Genomic DNA, 15,491 nt, shown 5'->3' on the forward strand with positions numbered 1-15,491 from the left:
TGGACGGATTACAGGGATAGTAGAGATATTAGAATTTATCAACTGTATCTCCTCCCTCGTTGAATCACAATTATTTATTTGTTCCCTCGGAAGAAAGACGGTTTGATCTAGCGATTATAAATGGAGAAACGTCGAAACACGAGAAAATAAAAAGATTCGAATATCCTCGAGTACTTTCTTGCCGGAAATGCAATGAAAATCCTCCTCGTCTTCGAAACAATAGAAACGTATGCTCGTAAATCTACTCCGCACAACAACGAATCATTTAAAAGAAGAATTATCAAAGACCTTCATCAAGGAATTCTATCGATTTGGAAAGAAGTGCTATACATCACGACCGATAAGGGATCTCTGTCTGCTCCATTCTCCTTCGTCCCATCTTGGAATAATTCTCTAACCACTCCCCAACAGGAACTTCCTGAAAATTCGTCTCCTTCTGCTCGCGATTTTTTCACACGAGAGAGAGAGAGAGATTTCGTTTCGTATTATTTCGTTTATTTTGAAAATTGAAATTTTTTTTTTTACACGGTCAAGGATTGTAAATTTCGTTCCTGCTGTGTAACTCTCCTGTTTCAGTGATTGATGACGTCGCGAGCGTCACTTATCAGTGTGATAACGATAAGTAGAGGCAGTGGACGTGGTCGTCGTGGGTGGTGCGGCCGCAGCAGTTCCATGCCAGCCTCCGGGATCAATGCTCGTGGCCGATTTGATTCGACATTCCCGAGTTGCTTAATAAACTCTGTTTTATTCGCTGTTTTTCGCGCGATAAAATACTTTGCATCCGTTAAATACTTTATTAATTCGCGCTCGATTCGGTGCAACTGCTTCGCTTCCTCTCTCGCCGAGATATATTTCTTCTTCTGTCAAGCTAAATAATTCCGTAAGAAGAAGTTCGAGTTTGTGGAATAGTGTTGGGGAGGGAGGGAGGGAGGGAGGAAAAAAGCAGAAGGGAATTTTTGTGTGTATCGAGGATCATTAGTTTCACCTATAGAAGTCTTCGACTTAGTTCCAAGGATGGATTATCATTATTATTATTATTATTATTATCATCGTAAAATAATTGGAGAGGAAATTGATTTTTTGCGATGAAAGAAAGTTTAATCGAAAAATTGTTGGATTCTTGGAATTGTGTAAACTATGAAAGTGTATTCTCGCGTGTTTGAGATTATATATATATATATGTATATCTTTAAACGCATTAACCAAAGAAGATGAAGCAAGTTCTTTTGTGGCAAATTATTGTTGGCCGTGAATTGGATCGTCGCTTGTTTCGAGAGATGGTTTCGACGTTGTGACGAATTATGCTAAAAAAATTGTTGAATAGAATAAGGAGGTGAGTTGTCCAATGTTCGATAAAGATCGAGATTTAACGAAAATTCTTACGAAATTACGTTATTGAGTTTAAAAAAAAAAAAAAAAAGAAGAAGTAGAAGAAGAAGAAGAAAAGAAAAGAAAAGAAACGTGGCGATAACACGCGATAAGGGATTACCAATTTCTGAGAGAAATATATATTAATCACGCGAATATTCGATATAATAAGGTTATAGGTGTCACGAGTTATCTTTTAATTTTGCGTCGACAGTAATTTTGTTTTGCGTTCAATAGAATCAATATTGAAAAGATAATTGGTAAATTGATAACACGAGCGCTACTAATAATAATAATAATCAATAACAATAATAATAATAAGGAGATAAAATTGTGATAAAATTATCTATTGGCATATTTTAGATCTCTATATTTTTCTAAATACTCGTGTTATGACATTCGCATACTGCCAAGTTGAGTCATCATCGTCACCGACAATGACGTGGCACAAATTTTCTCCCTTTTTCTTTTTTTTCTTTCTTTCTTCCTTTCATATATATATTTTCGTCCCGCACAATTTCTCGATAAAACTCGCGAAGGTAGCTTTGCCTCTGTTTCACGCAGCTTCTCCATCGAATGAATCAGTTCTAGCGAAACGACTCGTGTAGTCGCTCGCGCATTTCCATTGATCGGCACGTTCTGCTCGATAGAGAATACGGGAAAAATACAATGGGATTCCATTGCGAGAATACTCGATCGAAAAAAGGAAGGGGAAAAAAGAAGAAAAAAGAAAAAGGAAAACGTGCAAAATTATTATATCGGAGAGAGAATCGGTTACTCGGTCGATGCTACGCCGCGAAACGATATTTTCCATCGATTTTTTTAACGAAACGACGAAAGAGAAGACCGAAAAAAATATTTGACCGAAACTTGCATCAAAGTTTCTTTCTGATTGAATTAGCTTTTGAATTCTCGTATATAACTCGCGTTTATATTTTCACGTCGTGTTTTATTGGTAAATCGTTTAAAAAAAAAAAAAAAAAAGAAAAGAAAAGAAAAGAAAAACGCGATTGCAAATTAACTTTCGACCAAGAGATTGGCTCTGCGATCAAGACAGATCAGAAACGTGACGAGAAACTCTGTTCGTGAGATCTGGTCGAGATCTAAGAGAGAGAGAGCGGGGGAGAGAGATGGAAGAGAGAAGGTAGCTTATCGAATTACTTTCTCTAGATAAGTCGATTTTTCTTTTCTTCGATATCACGCAGCACGTGAATGAATCGTTTTATTTATTTATTTTTTTTTTTTTAAAAATACTTACGCTCGAACTCTCACTTTCAATCCGTTTCGCAAATTTCATATATTCGCCACACATCCTAGTTGTAATATCTAAAAATAATCGTCCAACCTAGATCCACTTTTACCACATCGCGCAAACTTCTATTAAGGACAACAAACGAACAACAGAAATTTTGCAAAAATAAATGGAAAGCGGATATTTCGTAAAAAAAAAAAAATAATAATAATAAATAAAAATAAAAATAAAATCGTGGACGCGATCGATACCTCTTCGTCTGGAGCCCGTCTAGTTTCCTCCGATTCGGCGTCACGGATGACGAATCGTCACGAATCGTCTCGGTTCGTCTCGGGCGGACGATTTCTCAATCGTCGTTTTATTTTAAAAACTGGCAAAACGATGCCGGCCGACACTCGAGATTTCGTAGGTTGAACGAACGTGTAGCGAGATACGGAACGATTTTACAAAAATAAATGGAAAGCGGATATTTCGTAAAAAAAAAAAAAAAATAATAATAAATAAAAATAAAATCGTGGACGCGATCGATACCTCTTCGTCTGGAGCCCGTCTAGTTTCCTCCGATTCGGCGTCGCGGATGACGAATCGTCTCGCTTCGTCTCGGGCGGACGATTTCTCAATCGTCGTTTTATTTTAAAAACTGGCAAAACGATGCCGGCCGACTCTCGAGATTTCGTAGGTTGAATGAACGTATAGCGAGATACGGAACGATTTGTCTTCGTTACCGATACGAGACGCGTCTTCTTTATTTATGATTCTTCACTGAAACGAATTATTTACTACTCTCCCTCTTTAATTCATCTTCGTTTTTCCTCTCTTTTTTCTTTGATCCCTACTTGCTGCACGTGCTCGTTGACGTTTCTATCGTGGTGGAGAATTCGATTCAATTGAATAAAATTCCTCGTGAGGAATGAAACAACATTTCTCTCTCTCTCTCTCTCTCTCTCTCTTAAAAATTTCATTCGCTTCGCTTTAATAATAATTCGCTGTATCCAACCAGCGATCTCTCTTGACCGCGCTTGATATGGAAATCGGCTTTGCAACGGCATGCATACCCAGGGTGGAAATTAGCTCCGAAACGAATCACCGCGAATCGCGTGTTCAAAATACCCTTTGTGTTCCGTTTAGTGTTTGCTGACAGTTTACAAGTAGGGGATTTCCGCCCCTGAATCCACAGTTTCGCGTTCATTTCCGCACGGGAATCGGAGTCGCTCCGATCCGTCCACTGTCGTATTTAATATTAATGCCGAGTACGTGGCCGAGCAGTCGAGTAATTCGCTCGCTCGCTCGTTCGATCGATCGTAATTAAACCATGGACGTGACACGTTGTTTCTGATCCGGCTGTTGAAACCGCAGCTGTTAAAAGGTTGACACGCCTCCCCTTCGTTCTCCCGCCTCTCCTCGTCAACGTTCGCGTGTCCGTGATTAATTCTTTTTTCTTTTTCTTTTTTTTTTTTTATCTTACCATACAGAAGAGAGTTTCCAAGAGAATATTCAACCTTCGATTCGAAATTTTGACCAAGTTTTTTTTTCCTTTTCTTTTTTGTATAATTCGTAAAAAAATATGAAACTTTTAAGAAATCCCTCCGAAACGGTATCTCGTTTGAATAAAAGGGGAAGAGAGGTTGTTTAACCTGCTGCATCCCTAATTCAATTCGCTCTCGAGAGACCAAGGTCCTTCACTTATTTCGAGCGGAGTACGGTCGAGAGTGGCGTGAGCGTTCACTGCACGCCATTATGACGAACCCTCGTCTTTTCATTTCAACGTCCTTTTTTTTTTTATTCTTCTTCCCCTCCCTTCCTCCCTTTCCGCTCGAAGAATCGCTCGTACTACACGCACGCGGCCTCCGTTTATTGCAAAGCAATAATGTATAATTCCTATCGCGATATCCTTTCTTTCGCCCCTCCCCCTCCCTCGGAGGTTCGAGTTGCAATAACGAGAGGAAGAAAGTCTGGAAGGAATGCGGGAGGGGGGGGAAAAAAAACGTGATAACGAGCGTGAAATCTCGGGGCGAATTTCGCGACGATCGATGACCCTCGACAGTTGGCGGCTTTCCTCTCTCGCTTTCTCGTCACATCGAGCCATTTTTCGTCGGTCCAATATCGAAGGCGTTTCTCGAATCGCGTGCAGCCCTCCCCTTTCTTTCCTCCTGCCCATTTTTTCTCGATATCGATATCGCAATAACGCAATAGCGTGTTGGCCCAGCTTTCCTTTACGTTCCTTCCAAAGTATCTCAAGAGCATAGAGAAATATATTATATTCGTATCCAAGGATCACGAAAAATTTTTTTCATCAGAAAAATTAGTTGGGAGAGGATCGATACACGATTCTATCGTCTATGTATATGTATAACAAGATCGTTAAACTCACCTGTACTCATCGTATGTTCTTTAGCTATCACCTTTCTCCGTATTTCCGTCGTAATAAATTGTTTATTTAGAACACCAGACATATTCTTATATAGTAGAAGTAGATACATAGATTTGAGTGGAAGTGCACTAGAAAGTAGCCTAGAAAAGTAGAATAGAGATAGTATAAAGTTCATTAATTTACGCTTACGTAATTCTTCGTATAATCGAATTTTAGCAAAAAGAAACAAAAAAAAAATATCAACACTAAGGTCGAATTCCCCGAGGTTCGAATCAAATGGAATTTCCTCGAGATTTAAAGAAACTCGAAAGAGAAAAGTTTTGATACGCAGATCACTCGAAATCGAGCTTCCTTCTCCGGCAGATCGCGTAAAGGTACGACCAAGGACGAAATTATTCTGCCCAGAGAAAGACAGAGAGAGAGAAAGAGAGAGGAAAGAGAAGGTGGACACGAGCGACGAAAGGCAAGAAAAAAAGTGAAGCGTAGCGGAGCGAAGAGAAGGGAGGAGGAGAATCGTTGGATGGTGTGAGATGTTCGTTGGTATACGTGAACTATATCGCGCGACGATCGACGGGAAAGAGAAGCGCGACAATGTTGCCACCGATTTTGAACAACATTAACAGCGACATACTGACGCTGTACACGAACCCTGGAAGCGGAAGAAGCGTGGCAACTCGGCCTACAAGAGGCCGTTACGCGGAGATCGGCGTGAAGAGGTAACTTTTCGCATGAAAGATCAGTGTCCGTAATGAGAACGTGAATCGAGTCGCGGGAGGACGACTTTAAAAATACGAGTAGGAAAAAGGGATAAATAATTTTTCCATTGTATTCATTTGCATGGCTTTTGTGTATGATAGATAATGATTCTCTTTTCTTTCTTTCTTTCTTCTTTTCCTTGTAGCGATTCGTTCAGTCATTATTTCGTCCTATAATCAGTAGCAAACTTATCCTTTCTTTAATAGCATTCTTTAAATATATTTGCACGACTTATTCGATTCTTCTCCGATAAGAAAATGACGATGGTAGTGGTGAAGGTGGTGGTGATTTGTCGAGGGACGATGAACGCTTTAAGAAAAAAAAAAAAAAAAGGAAAATCTGATTATTAGACACGTTGCAGAGGCACGAAACCGTGCGTTAATTATCAATCGATGGCCATTGCACTCGGATCCCGCTCGTTGCAGTTGCCATTCGTGCCACCTGCGTTTATTGATCCCGCCGCGCGGCGACCATCCGCCCGATAGAGGGAACGCGGAAATGGAAATTTTCGAGTGATGCTGCGTCGCGATTCATCCGCGTTCCCTCGTGCCGTATGCGCACGAGTTTTCCCTCATTATCGTATCTATTTAAAAAAAAAAAAAAAAGGAATATTCCGCGCTCTTCTCCACCTATTATGCTATTTATTATTATTATTATTATTATTATTATTATTATTATTATTATTATTATTATTATTCGCGAGCAAAGAATCTGTCCCGTATACGACCTGCCTCGCGTGTCTCGCGGGAAAATCGATTTTAATCAGCGGTTAATATGAAATATGATAGGAAAGTGACCAAGCCGCGAGAAGCCCTTCGGTTTATTCTTATGTAAGCCTCTTATCCGTAATCCGCTTCGACTCCCCGCGAATAGAAGAGAATCATTTATCTCGTTCTTTTTTTCTTTTCTTTTTTTTTTTTTTCTCGACGAAGGCCACTCTATAGGAGGAGGATCCTGACCCGGTTATAATGGGGTTCCTCCCAATGGACCCCAATTACCGTGCTATTCCGGCCCATTAAAAAAAATAAAATTCGACCCTCGTCTTTTTTCTTTTTTTTCTTTTTTTCTCTCGTGTATAAATACACGAAGAGATCGGAGGGAAGATTTTTTTTCTCTCTCTCTTAACGAGATTCTTCCTTGTGCTCGGCACAAGATCGAAATTGTATCCTCGGCCTTGTAAGTAAAACAAACAAATAAATAAATAATTCAAGGTGATGAGATGTGAATACGGGGAGAAGGTTTGGAAAAAGAATTGGAGGCGAAACGATACGATAGAGGAGATGATTAAAAGCGGTAGAATTTCCGGGTAAGTCGGAAGCACAAACAGAAGCGTTTGGTCGCTGTTGCTCGATGAATCATGTGAATCGTGTACACGTATGTGTGTGGACGTGGCACGGAAATTGCGACGAGGCGACGAGGTCGATGTTTCCTCCCCCCCTCCCGCGAAACTCGCGATATCATTGCTCGCCATTCCGTTAATCGCGTTTCGTTAATCTAAATTTTTAATCGAATTATGCACCAGATGCGTTCGTTCAAACAAGGATTATCTTCATCGGGAGATAAGGGTTATTTATCAGACGATTGAAACGTCGATATTACGCGTTCGTCCACAACTTATCCTACGTCTGCCTACGGTCGTATTCTTTTTCTTTTTTTTTTTTTTTTTCCTTTTGAAACAGAAATAACATCAGTCGAGATGGGATAAACGGAAGAGAAAAGTAGGCAAGGAGGAAAGGATTATCTGAGAAATCCTTGATTGAAATTGTTCTGAATCGTGCGAATGGAAGAACGTGGTGGAAAATAAATGGAAATTTAAAGCGAAATAGGAGAGGATGCAATGCCCGGCCGGTGCATTCCGGGCGGAAAAGCGAAGAGTAAATCCGTTCGCGAGCGAAAGGGGTTTGTTGGCGGGCGAAGGAAGAGGCGGGAAGGGCCGTAAGTGGAATTTAACCGAGGCCTTTTCACCCATTTCGAGCGTCTTTGATGCGCGAACGGGGCCTCGTTTTCTCGCGTTTTACCTGCCTTTCCACTCGGAAAAAACCTCGCGCCGTTTCGAGGAGCAGCCGATCGTGAACGGGCAACGACGCGGCCGTTAATTAATCGAGCTACTCGAACGCGGGCTGGGTCTTCTCCCCTGCCTCGCTTTCACGACCAAGATCCACCAACTCGAAGGAAAGGGGTGACTTTCAAATCCTTCGGCAAATTCGAATCGAGAAATTGGATTTAGAATCCGGTTAAAGAGAATCCTTTACGAACTGCGAGATGAGAGGAGGAGGTGTCGAAATAAAACGATCGACGAATTATTTTTTTCCGGTTTTGAACTTAAACATGAGAGGAGATTTAATTTTTAACCAGAAAATAATAAATGGTTTTTTTTTGTAATTTATTATTTCGTTGAAAAAGAAACATGATAAAAATATATGACTAGATATATAAAGAGAAAATTAACGTTGAGTTTAATTAAATAATCGATATATAAAATATATATATATTTGAACTTTTAAGTAATAAATCTACGTGATGTAGCGAGTAATTAAGTTAGAAAGCGCTTGAAATTTGATAAACGTATAATAAACCGGACCTTGAGAATTGGAAATAGTATTCTAAAGATACAGATATTGAGGGAAAAATGCTAAGTATTAAAAAAAGAAGTTATGGGCCTAAACAGTGATAATTTAACAAAATAACGATAAAAACAATGAAGCTGAATATTATAAAGTGAAAAAAAGTAAGAAAACGACCGCTCAAACATTGAAAGGAATAAAAAAATTGCCAACTAAAATTAGTTAAATATTATCATTGCTTACATAAAATGTATATATCATGATATAAGATAGCTTAAAATTAATCCATAAATATCAGTGGCTAGATTGAAAAATCCATCACGTGGCGAGCGTTGGACTTTGCCTTATATATATATATATATATCATAGATATATATCGTAAACGTTAAAATTAATTTTAACATAGCTTTGCAAAGTTTTGCGAATCAAATATGGCAGAAAAAAGAAAAGTAAAAATCATTATACATAATTACATAATTAACTTTCTTGATAAATTTACAGCATATTTCTCAACCATTGGAATATGACCGATGCCTATATACATATATACGTAAATTCGTTTATACATTCGCATCGAAACAATTATTTTTCATACATTCGAAAATGAATTTTCAATATCGATATATTCGAACCACTTTGGATTAGAAACGGCGAAATTCGAATGGATCCGCACGTAGACGATTTCCATTCTGTTTTCGAGGAAATCTCGCACTCGCGTAACAATAAACAATGGCGGACCGATCGAGGGGTTGCCATTAACGCCACTCGCGACCCCATCGAATCGGGACGAAAAGGGGTGGAAAACGACTCGTGCACTCGTCCTAATGCGACCCTCGTCGAGGTGCACCGCGTGTGAACTTTTGTCAATGCACTGCGCGTTTCTCTCTCTCACTCTCTCTTCGATCTTAATTTCTCCTCCAGCTTAGAAAATTAGTCGTCGATGGAATTTTTGCCGGGGAAGAGGAAAGAGGAAGCAAACCGCGGTTCCTCGATGACGGAGCGTGTCGGGAAAGGAGAGGGCCGACCTCATCGCGCCGAGTAAATGGAGGAAACCACGCGAAACACGATACGCCACTTTCGGTCTAACGTTACTCGCTCGAGAGACGTAAACGGGAGGATCGTTTGATCCAACGGCGACGATACATCGACTCGACTTTCCCTTTCGTTTTCCACGATCGCTGGGAAACCGTGACGTGAGAAAACTTTGTTGGAATACGCGATTCTCTTCAGTACAGTTGAGGTTGAAGATATTGGTATATAAAGAAATTCGGTAATTAATATCGAAGGAGGAAGAAAATAAGGAGGGAGAGTCGGTTCAACGAAATAATAAATTACAAGATATTCGTATATAAAGGAATTCGGTATGTAATTAACATCGAAGAAAATATCGGAGAAAAAGGCGCGTTGCGAGGCAGAGCGTGTCCAAGGTCACTCGTAGGCTTTGGAACCCTAGCGCGAAACACGAGAGTCGAGGGTTGGTTTATGACACGAGAGAGTACGACGGGGCTTTCGAGCGAAAGTTTTTAGCGATAAACCAGATGCCCCGAGATTTCTCCTTTTCAATAGCGGCAGATGCGTGTTACGAGTGTTTTCTTTCCGAAGGATTCTGAACGTCCTTCGATCGGCTTTCCGAAGAAATCAGCGGAAGAAGGGAAAAGAAATCGAAGCTCTCTGAACGGCGCGTTAACTCGAAAGAGATTAAAAAAGTTGTATTTAAAGTTGAAAACTCTATTCGTTTTCTTTCAAGTGCTTCAAAAAGTTTTGAGAAAAGGCAGGCGCGATTCGTTCGGCCAGATCAATGCGTTTTATTTATCGTTTCCAATCAACAAAAAGAATTATTATTAAGCCGGAAATTATGATAAATTTTTGCGATAAGTTAAACCTGATCGATTCGATCGGGTTAATCGAGAAATCGATAACCGAACTGTCCGTTAAACTCGTTTTTCCACGGGAAGCGAGTTGTTAAGTCATGCGACGAGAGATAATAATTATCGAACGAAAATGAGATTATCGCTGGAAACTGGTCACAGACGAGAGATCACCCTCCCCCCCCGTTTACGAATATTTCATTCTCTCCGCGCTCGTCCCCCCCTTCATAATCCGCCTACGATCGTTCGAACTCGATAACGTAAATCGTCGAATACGTAAAAAAAGATCTCGTTTAAAATCCTCTCGTAATAAATCCATCGCGAAACGTATATAAATAATAATAGCGATCGAGGCAGGACGGAGGCAGGAAGGACAGGAATCGATTCGCTCCGTTCGTTCCCTCCCTTTCTATTCTAGCAAAAGGAAATACGGGGGAACACGGTTTCGCCATTTTCGCGATCGATATCGACCGCGAAGCTTCCTTTGAATCCTCCACGCTCCGGGCCAACTACCAAGGACCACCGGCCATTATGGGCGGGTTCGATAACGGGTCAAGTACAAAGCCCGCGTTTGCGAGGCTTCGGTTCAATCGTTTAATTTCAAAGTGATCCGGATCGCCGATCCCGTCCTTACGGGAGAACAAAGAGGTGGCTGGAATGGCCGGGGGCTCGATTAAGAGCCCCCCACCCCTCCCGTTGTTTGTATCCTCGTTGTTGTATCTCGACAGAGGAAGAATAAAACGACGATTGGGGGGGAAAACGAGATGGAAAAGTTTTAGGTCACGACGAATTTTCCTGCGCGTGTTCTTGGTGGAAGTTGGTTTTGCACCGAGGGCCAATATCCGCGGCGCGAGCAGGGAAAAGGGCAAACGGGGAGGAGGGGTGCACCTTTGATCATGGACCCATTCCCGCAATTATGTGCTCTCTAATCACTATATTTGGCCGGCGCGTTTCCGCCCTGTCAATTTACAGAATGGGACGTATCCATTCGTCGTAACGTTGTTTCCATCCGGTCCGATTTGACGAACGATCCCTCTCCAATATCGCGGACTCGCGCACGAATTGGGGAGAAGGGGGAGAGAGAAACGCGGGTTTCGATGTAATTCCACTTCTCCTTCTCCCCATTCTCGTTCCTTATTCCACGAATAATTTCTTTCTCTCGCTCGTATCGGGTAATATTTCGATGGGACGAGGGAGGGAGAGGTTTTCTTTCAGCTCCCCTTCCTCCCGAGAAATAAACTCGAGCGGAAGGAAATTAGTTAGAGAAGAGATCGGGGAGTTAAAGTTGACGTGTCTTTTCTTTTCGAAAAGATCGAGCTTTCAAAATGTGCGCAGCACTCGAGAAAGATCGTCAGCGTTTATGGCATTTTTCTTTTTTTTTTTTTGGTGATTTAAATGATAAACAAAATATACTACGTTGTTAGAAAAAGATACTCGATGTATAATAACTCCAATCGTTTGTCATGTACAATATCTTATGTAGAGCGACTATAGTCGCTCGTAGTATATCAGTGACATCTTATGCAAAGCGACTACAATCGCCTATAATATCAGTGGCATTTTATGCAGAGCGACTATAGTATAGTACCGTAATACGTCAATAGCATCTCATGCAGAGTGATTATAGTCGCCCATGTATCAATGGTATTTTATGTAAAAAGCGTCTATAGTCGGCCGTAATATATCAATAGTATTTTATATAGAACGACTGTAATAACGATTTTAGTCGCTCGTAGTACGTTAGTAGTATTTTATACAGAGCGACTATAGTCGTTTATAGTACGTCAGTGACATCTTATGCAAAGCGACTACAATCGCCCATAGTGTATCAGTGATATTTTATGTAGAGCGATTACAGTCACCTGTAGTCAGTAACAGTCTTATGCAGAGTGATTATATAGTGTATCAATGGCATTTTATATAAATTTCTATTGTTGGGCATAGTATATCAGTAGTGTTTTATGCAGAGCGACTATAGTCGCCCATAGTATATCAGTGACATCTTATGCAGAGCGACTATAGTCGCCCATAGTACGTCAGTGACATCTTATGCAGAGCGATTATCGGCCATAGTGTATCATTAGTATTTTATAGAGAGTGATTTTAGTCACCCAAATATCAGTATCTTTTATACAGAGCGATTATAGTCGACCATAATGTATCAGTGACATCTTATGTAAAGCGACTATGATCATCCATAGTGTATTAGTAGCATTTTAATCGCTCGTAATACGTTAATGGCATCTTATGTAGAGCGACTATAGTCGCCCATAGTATATCAGTGGCATCTTATTTAGAGCGATTATAGTTACCCATAGTGTATTTTATTTTATCATTGGTATTTTATACAGGGCGATTTTAATCGTCAGTGGCATCTTTTATGCAAAGCGACTACAATCGCCTATAATGTACTAGTGGCATTTTAAGCAGTCAATAACATGCAGAGTGATTATAGTCGCCCATAGTGTATCAATGGCATTTTATATAAAGCGTTTACAGTCGGCCGTAATATATCAATGGTATCTTATGCAGAGCAACTATAGTCGACCATAGTACGTCAGTGACATCTTATGCAAAGCGACTATAGTCGCCCATAGTACGTCAATGACATCTTATGCAGAGCGATTATAGTCGCCCATAATACGTCAGTGGCAAAGCGACTATAGTCGCCCATAGTATATCAGTGGCATCTTATTTAGAGCGATTATAGTTACCCATAGTGTATCATTGGTATTTTATACAGGGCGATTTTAATCGTCAGTGGCATCTTTTATGCAAAGCGACTACAATCGCCCATAATGTACTAGTGGCATTTTATGTAGTCAATAGCATGCAGAGTGATTATAGTCGTCCATAGTGTATCAATGGCATTTTATGTAAAGCTACAGTTGGCCGTAATGTATCAATAGTATCTTATGCAGAGCGATTATAGTCGCCCATAATACGTCAGTGGTAAAGCGACTATAGTCGCCTATAGTATATTAGTGATATTTTATACAGAGCGATTTTAATTTAATTTTTTAATCGTCACTGATATTTTTTATGCAAAGCAACTATAATTACCCATGGTAGCGATTTTAATCGCCCGTAGTACGTCAGTAGCATTTTATTCAGAGCGATTTTAATCGTAGTACGTCATCTTATTTAGAGCGACTACAGTTGCCCATAATGTATCGTTAGTATTTTATGCAGAATGATTTTAGTCACCCAAAATATATCAGTGGCATCTTTTATACAGAGCGATTATAATCGGCCATAATGTATCAGTGGCATCGTACACAGAGCGACTATAATCGCCCATAGCGTATTGGTGGCATTTTAGTCGCTCGTAATACGTTAATGGCATCTTATGCAGAGCGATTATAGTTGCCTATATCAGTGGCATTTTAGCATCGCCTGTCAATAGCATCTTATGCAAAGCAACTATAATCGACCATAGTGTATCAATGGCATCTTATGGAGAGCAATTATAATCACCCATAATATGTCAATAGCATTTTATGGAAAATGACTATAGTCATATAACGAAAGGATTAACTCGTTAACGTTCGAGACGGTTAAAAAAGAGACGGTCAGAGCAATTCTTCTTTTTTTTCGATTATTCGGGATCTCCTTCCGTATCGTGGAATACAAAGTGGCGTTGGGGCTAGGAGGGGGCTAACGCCTGGGACCGTGCAACTTTCCGGTCGGGAAGAGGAGAGATGTAACGGGTGACGTGTCGGTGGGGCGACGGCCGAAACAGAGCGTGGAGGTGCATACTTAGCGAGGCAAAGTGTCGCGTGTTACGTGGAGTAACTTAAGATCGCTTTGCTGCTCCCACAGTGTAACCCAAGAGCCTTCTTTGGCTTCGGTTTCCACGCCGGAGAAATCGGATAGGGCGGTGTGCACGGGAGTTGCACGCTCTACCTCCGTCCGTCTTCCTCTCTTCTCTCTCCTCTCTCCTGTTTCCTGTTCTTCTTCTTCTTCTTCCTCCTCCTTTACCTGCCCGTTTACGCTCACCTGCCCTCTTAGCCCACCACCTCGTGCGCCTCATCGAAACTCTATTAAAAAGATTATAATACAGAATTCCATCTCCTTTTTTTTTCTTTTTCGTGGAGTTTCGTTGGTCGAAAAGGAAATTTTCACGAAGAAGGTAAAAATTACTGGGATCGTGTACCCCCTCCCTCCATTTCTCCCCGTGTTCTCCGCTCGTGCTCGAGGCGAGCACACAGCCACGTTCTATGAAATAACGGGCAGGAAGCGTGCTATTAGTCTTAATGCGCTCGGAGCGCTTTCCTCGAACGGTCCTTTGTCTCTTCCTAACGACGTTGGACGTTGACGGTCGACGTGTCGTGCCAAACTTCTTCCCTTACGCAGATTCGAGAAATCGCGACCGATCTTTCGACGAGTCGCTCTCGGGCTCCGATTTTTCTCGTCTCGCGTGAGACCGCGCTATTATTTCCACGAGCGAGTCGACCTGATTCCCATTCCAATCGTTCGAGTCGTTTGTGTGTTCCCCGCGCATGACGAAACGTCATTCTCGCTACCGTAATTTTATTCATTTTCTCTTCCACTTAACCGAGTGAAAACTTCTTTTCTTCGGTCTGCCGTTGGAAATCACGTGTACGAGACAAGAAGAACGGCAATTGCTGTGCGCAATCGTTGCCATAATTCCAATATTCCCAATTTCTTGGAAAAATTTTCACGAAAATAGCTTGGCCGATTCTTCTTGGATTGGAGCGAGAACTTCTTTTCATTGGCCAACGTCTGCCGTTGGAAATCACGTGTGCGAGACAAGAAGAACGGCAACTGTGTGCAATTGTTGCTACCATTCCAATATTCCCAATTTCTTGGAAAAATTTTCACGAAAATAGCCGATTCTTCTTCTTGGATTGGAACGAAGCGAGATCGCGTTTTGCCCGAGTTGAAAATTTCTTTTCTTTGGATAACGTCTGTTAGAAATCACGCGTCGGAGATAATAAGAACGGCAACTGACTGTGTTTCCACGATTCCAATATTCCCAATTTCTTGGAAAAATTTTCACGAAAATAGCTTGGCCGATTCTTCTTGGATTGGAGCGAGAACTTTTTTTCATTGGTCAACGTTCCAATTCCCAATTTTTTGGAAAAATTTTCACGAAAATAGAGAAAATGCGTTTCCTCGGCCGATTCTTCTTGGATTGGAACGAAGCGAGAACTTTTTTTCATTTTGGTCAATGTCTGCCGTTGGAAATCACGTGTCGGAGACAACAACGACAACTGGCTGTGCACAATTCGAATCGTTGCCACGATTCCAATATTCCCAATTTATCGGGAAAATTTTCACGAAAATAG

General features: G+C 41.0%; 1 protein-coding gene across 11 annotated transcripts in view; it reads left to right on the forward strand.

Moving 5' to 3' along the window:
• Positions 1-15,491, forward strand: part of LOC122713385 (protein sprint) — a 144,257-nt gene that overhangs the window by 97,765 nt on the left and 31,001 nt on the right. The window contains exon 2 of one of the 11 annotated variants that reach the window (XM_043933766.1): positions 5,355-5,707. The exons of 8 other annotated variants lie outside the window; for them this stretch is intronic. In XM_043933766.1, coding sequence (XP_043789701.1) covers positions 5,583-5,707 — 125 coding nt within the window. In that variant the 5' untranslated portion in view covers positions 5,355-5,582. Of the gene's footprint in view, positions 1-971; positions 1,334-5,354; positions 5,708-15,491 lie in introns of those variants that run through there. 2 more of the 11 variants (XM_043933771.1, XM_043933776.1) reach the window with 2 other exon arrangements.

Source organism: Apis laboriosa, unplaced genomic scaffold, assembly GCF_014066325.1.
Source record: "Apis laboriosa isolate Shangri-la unplaced genomic scaffold, ASM1406632v1 scaffold23_cov150, whole genome shotgun sequence".
Lineage (NCBI taxonomy): Eukaryota > Metazoa > Arthropoda > Insecta > Hymenoptera > Apidae > Apis > Apis laboriosa.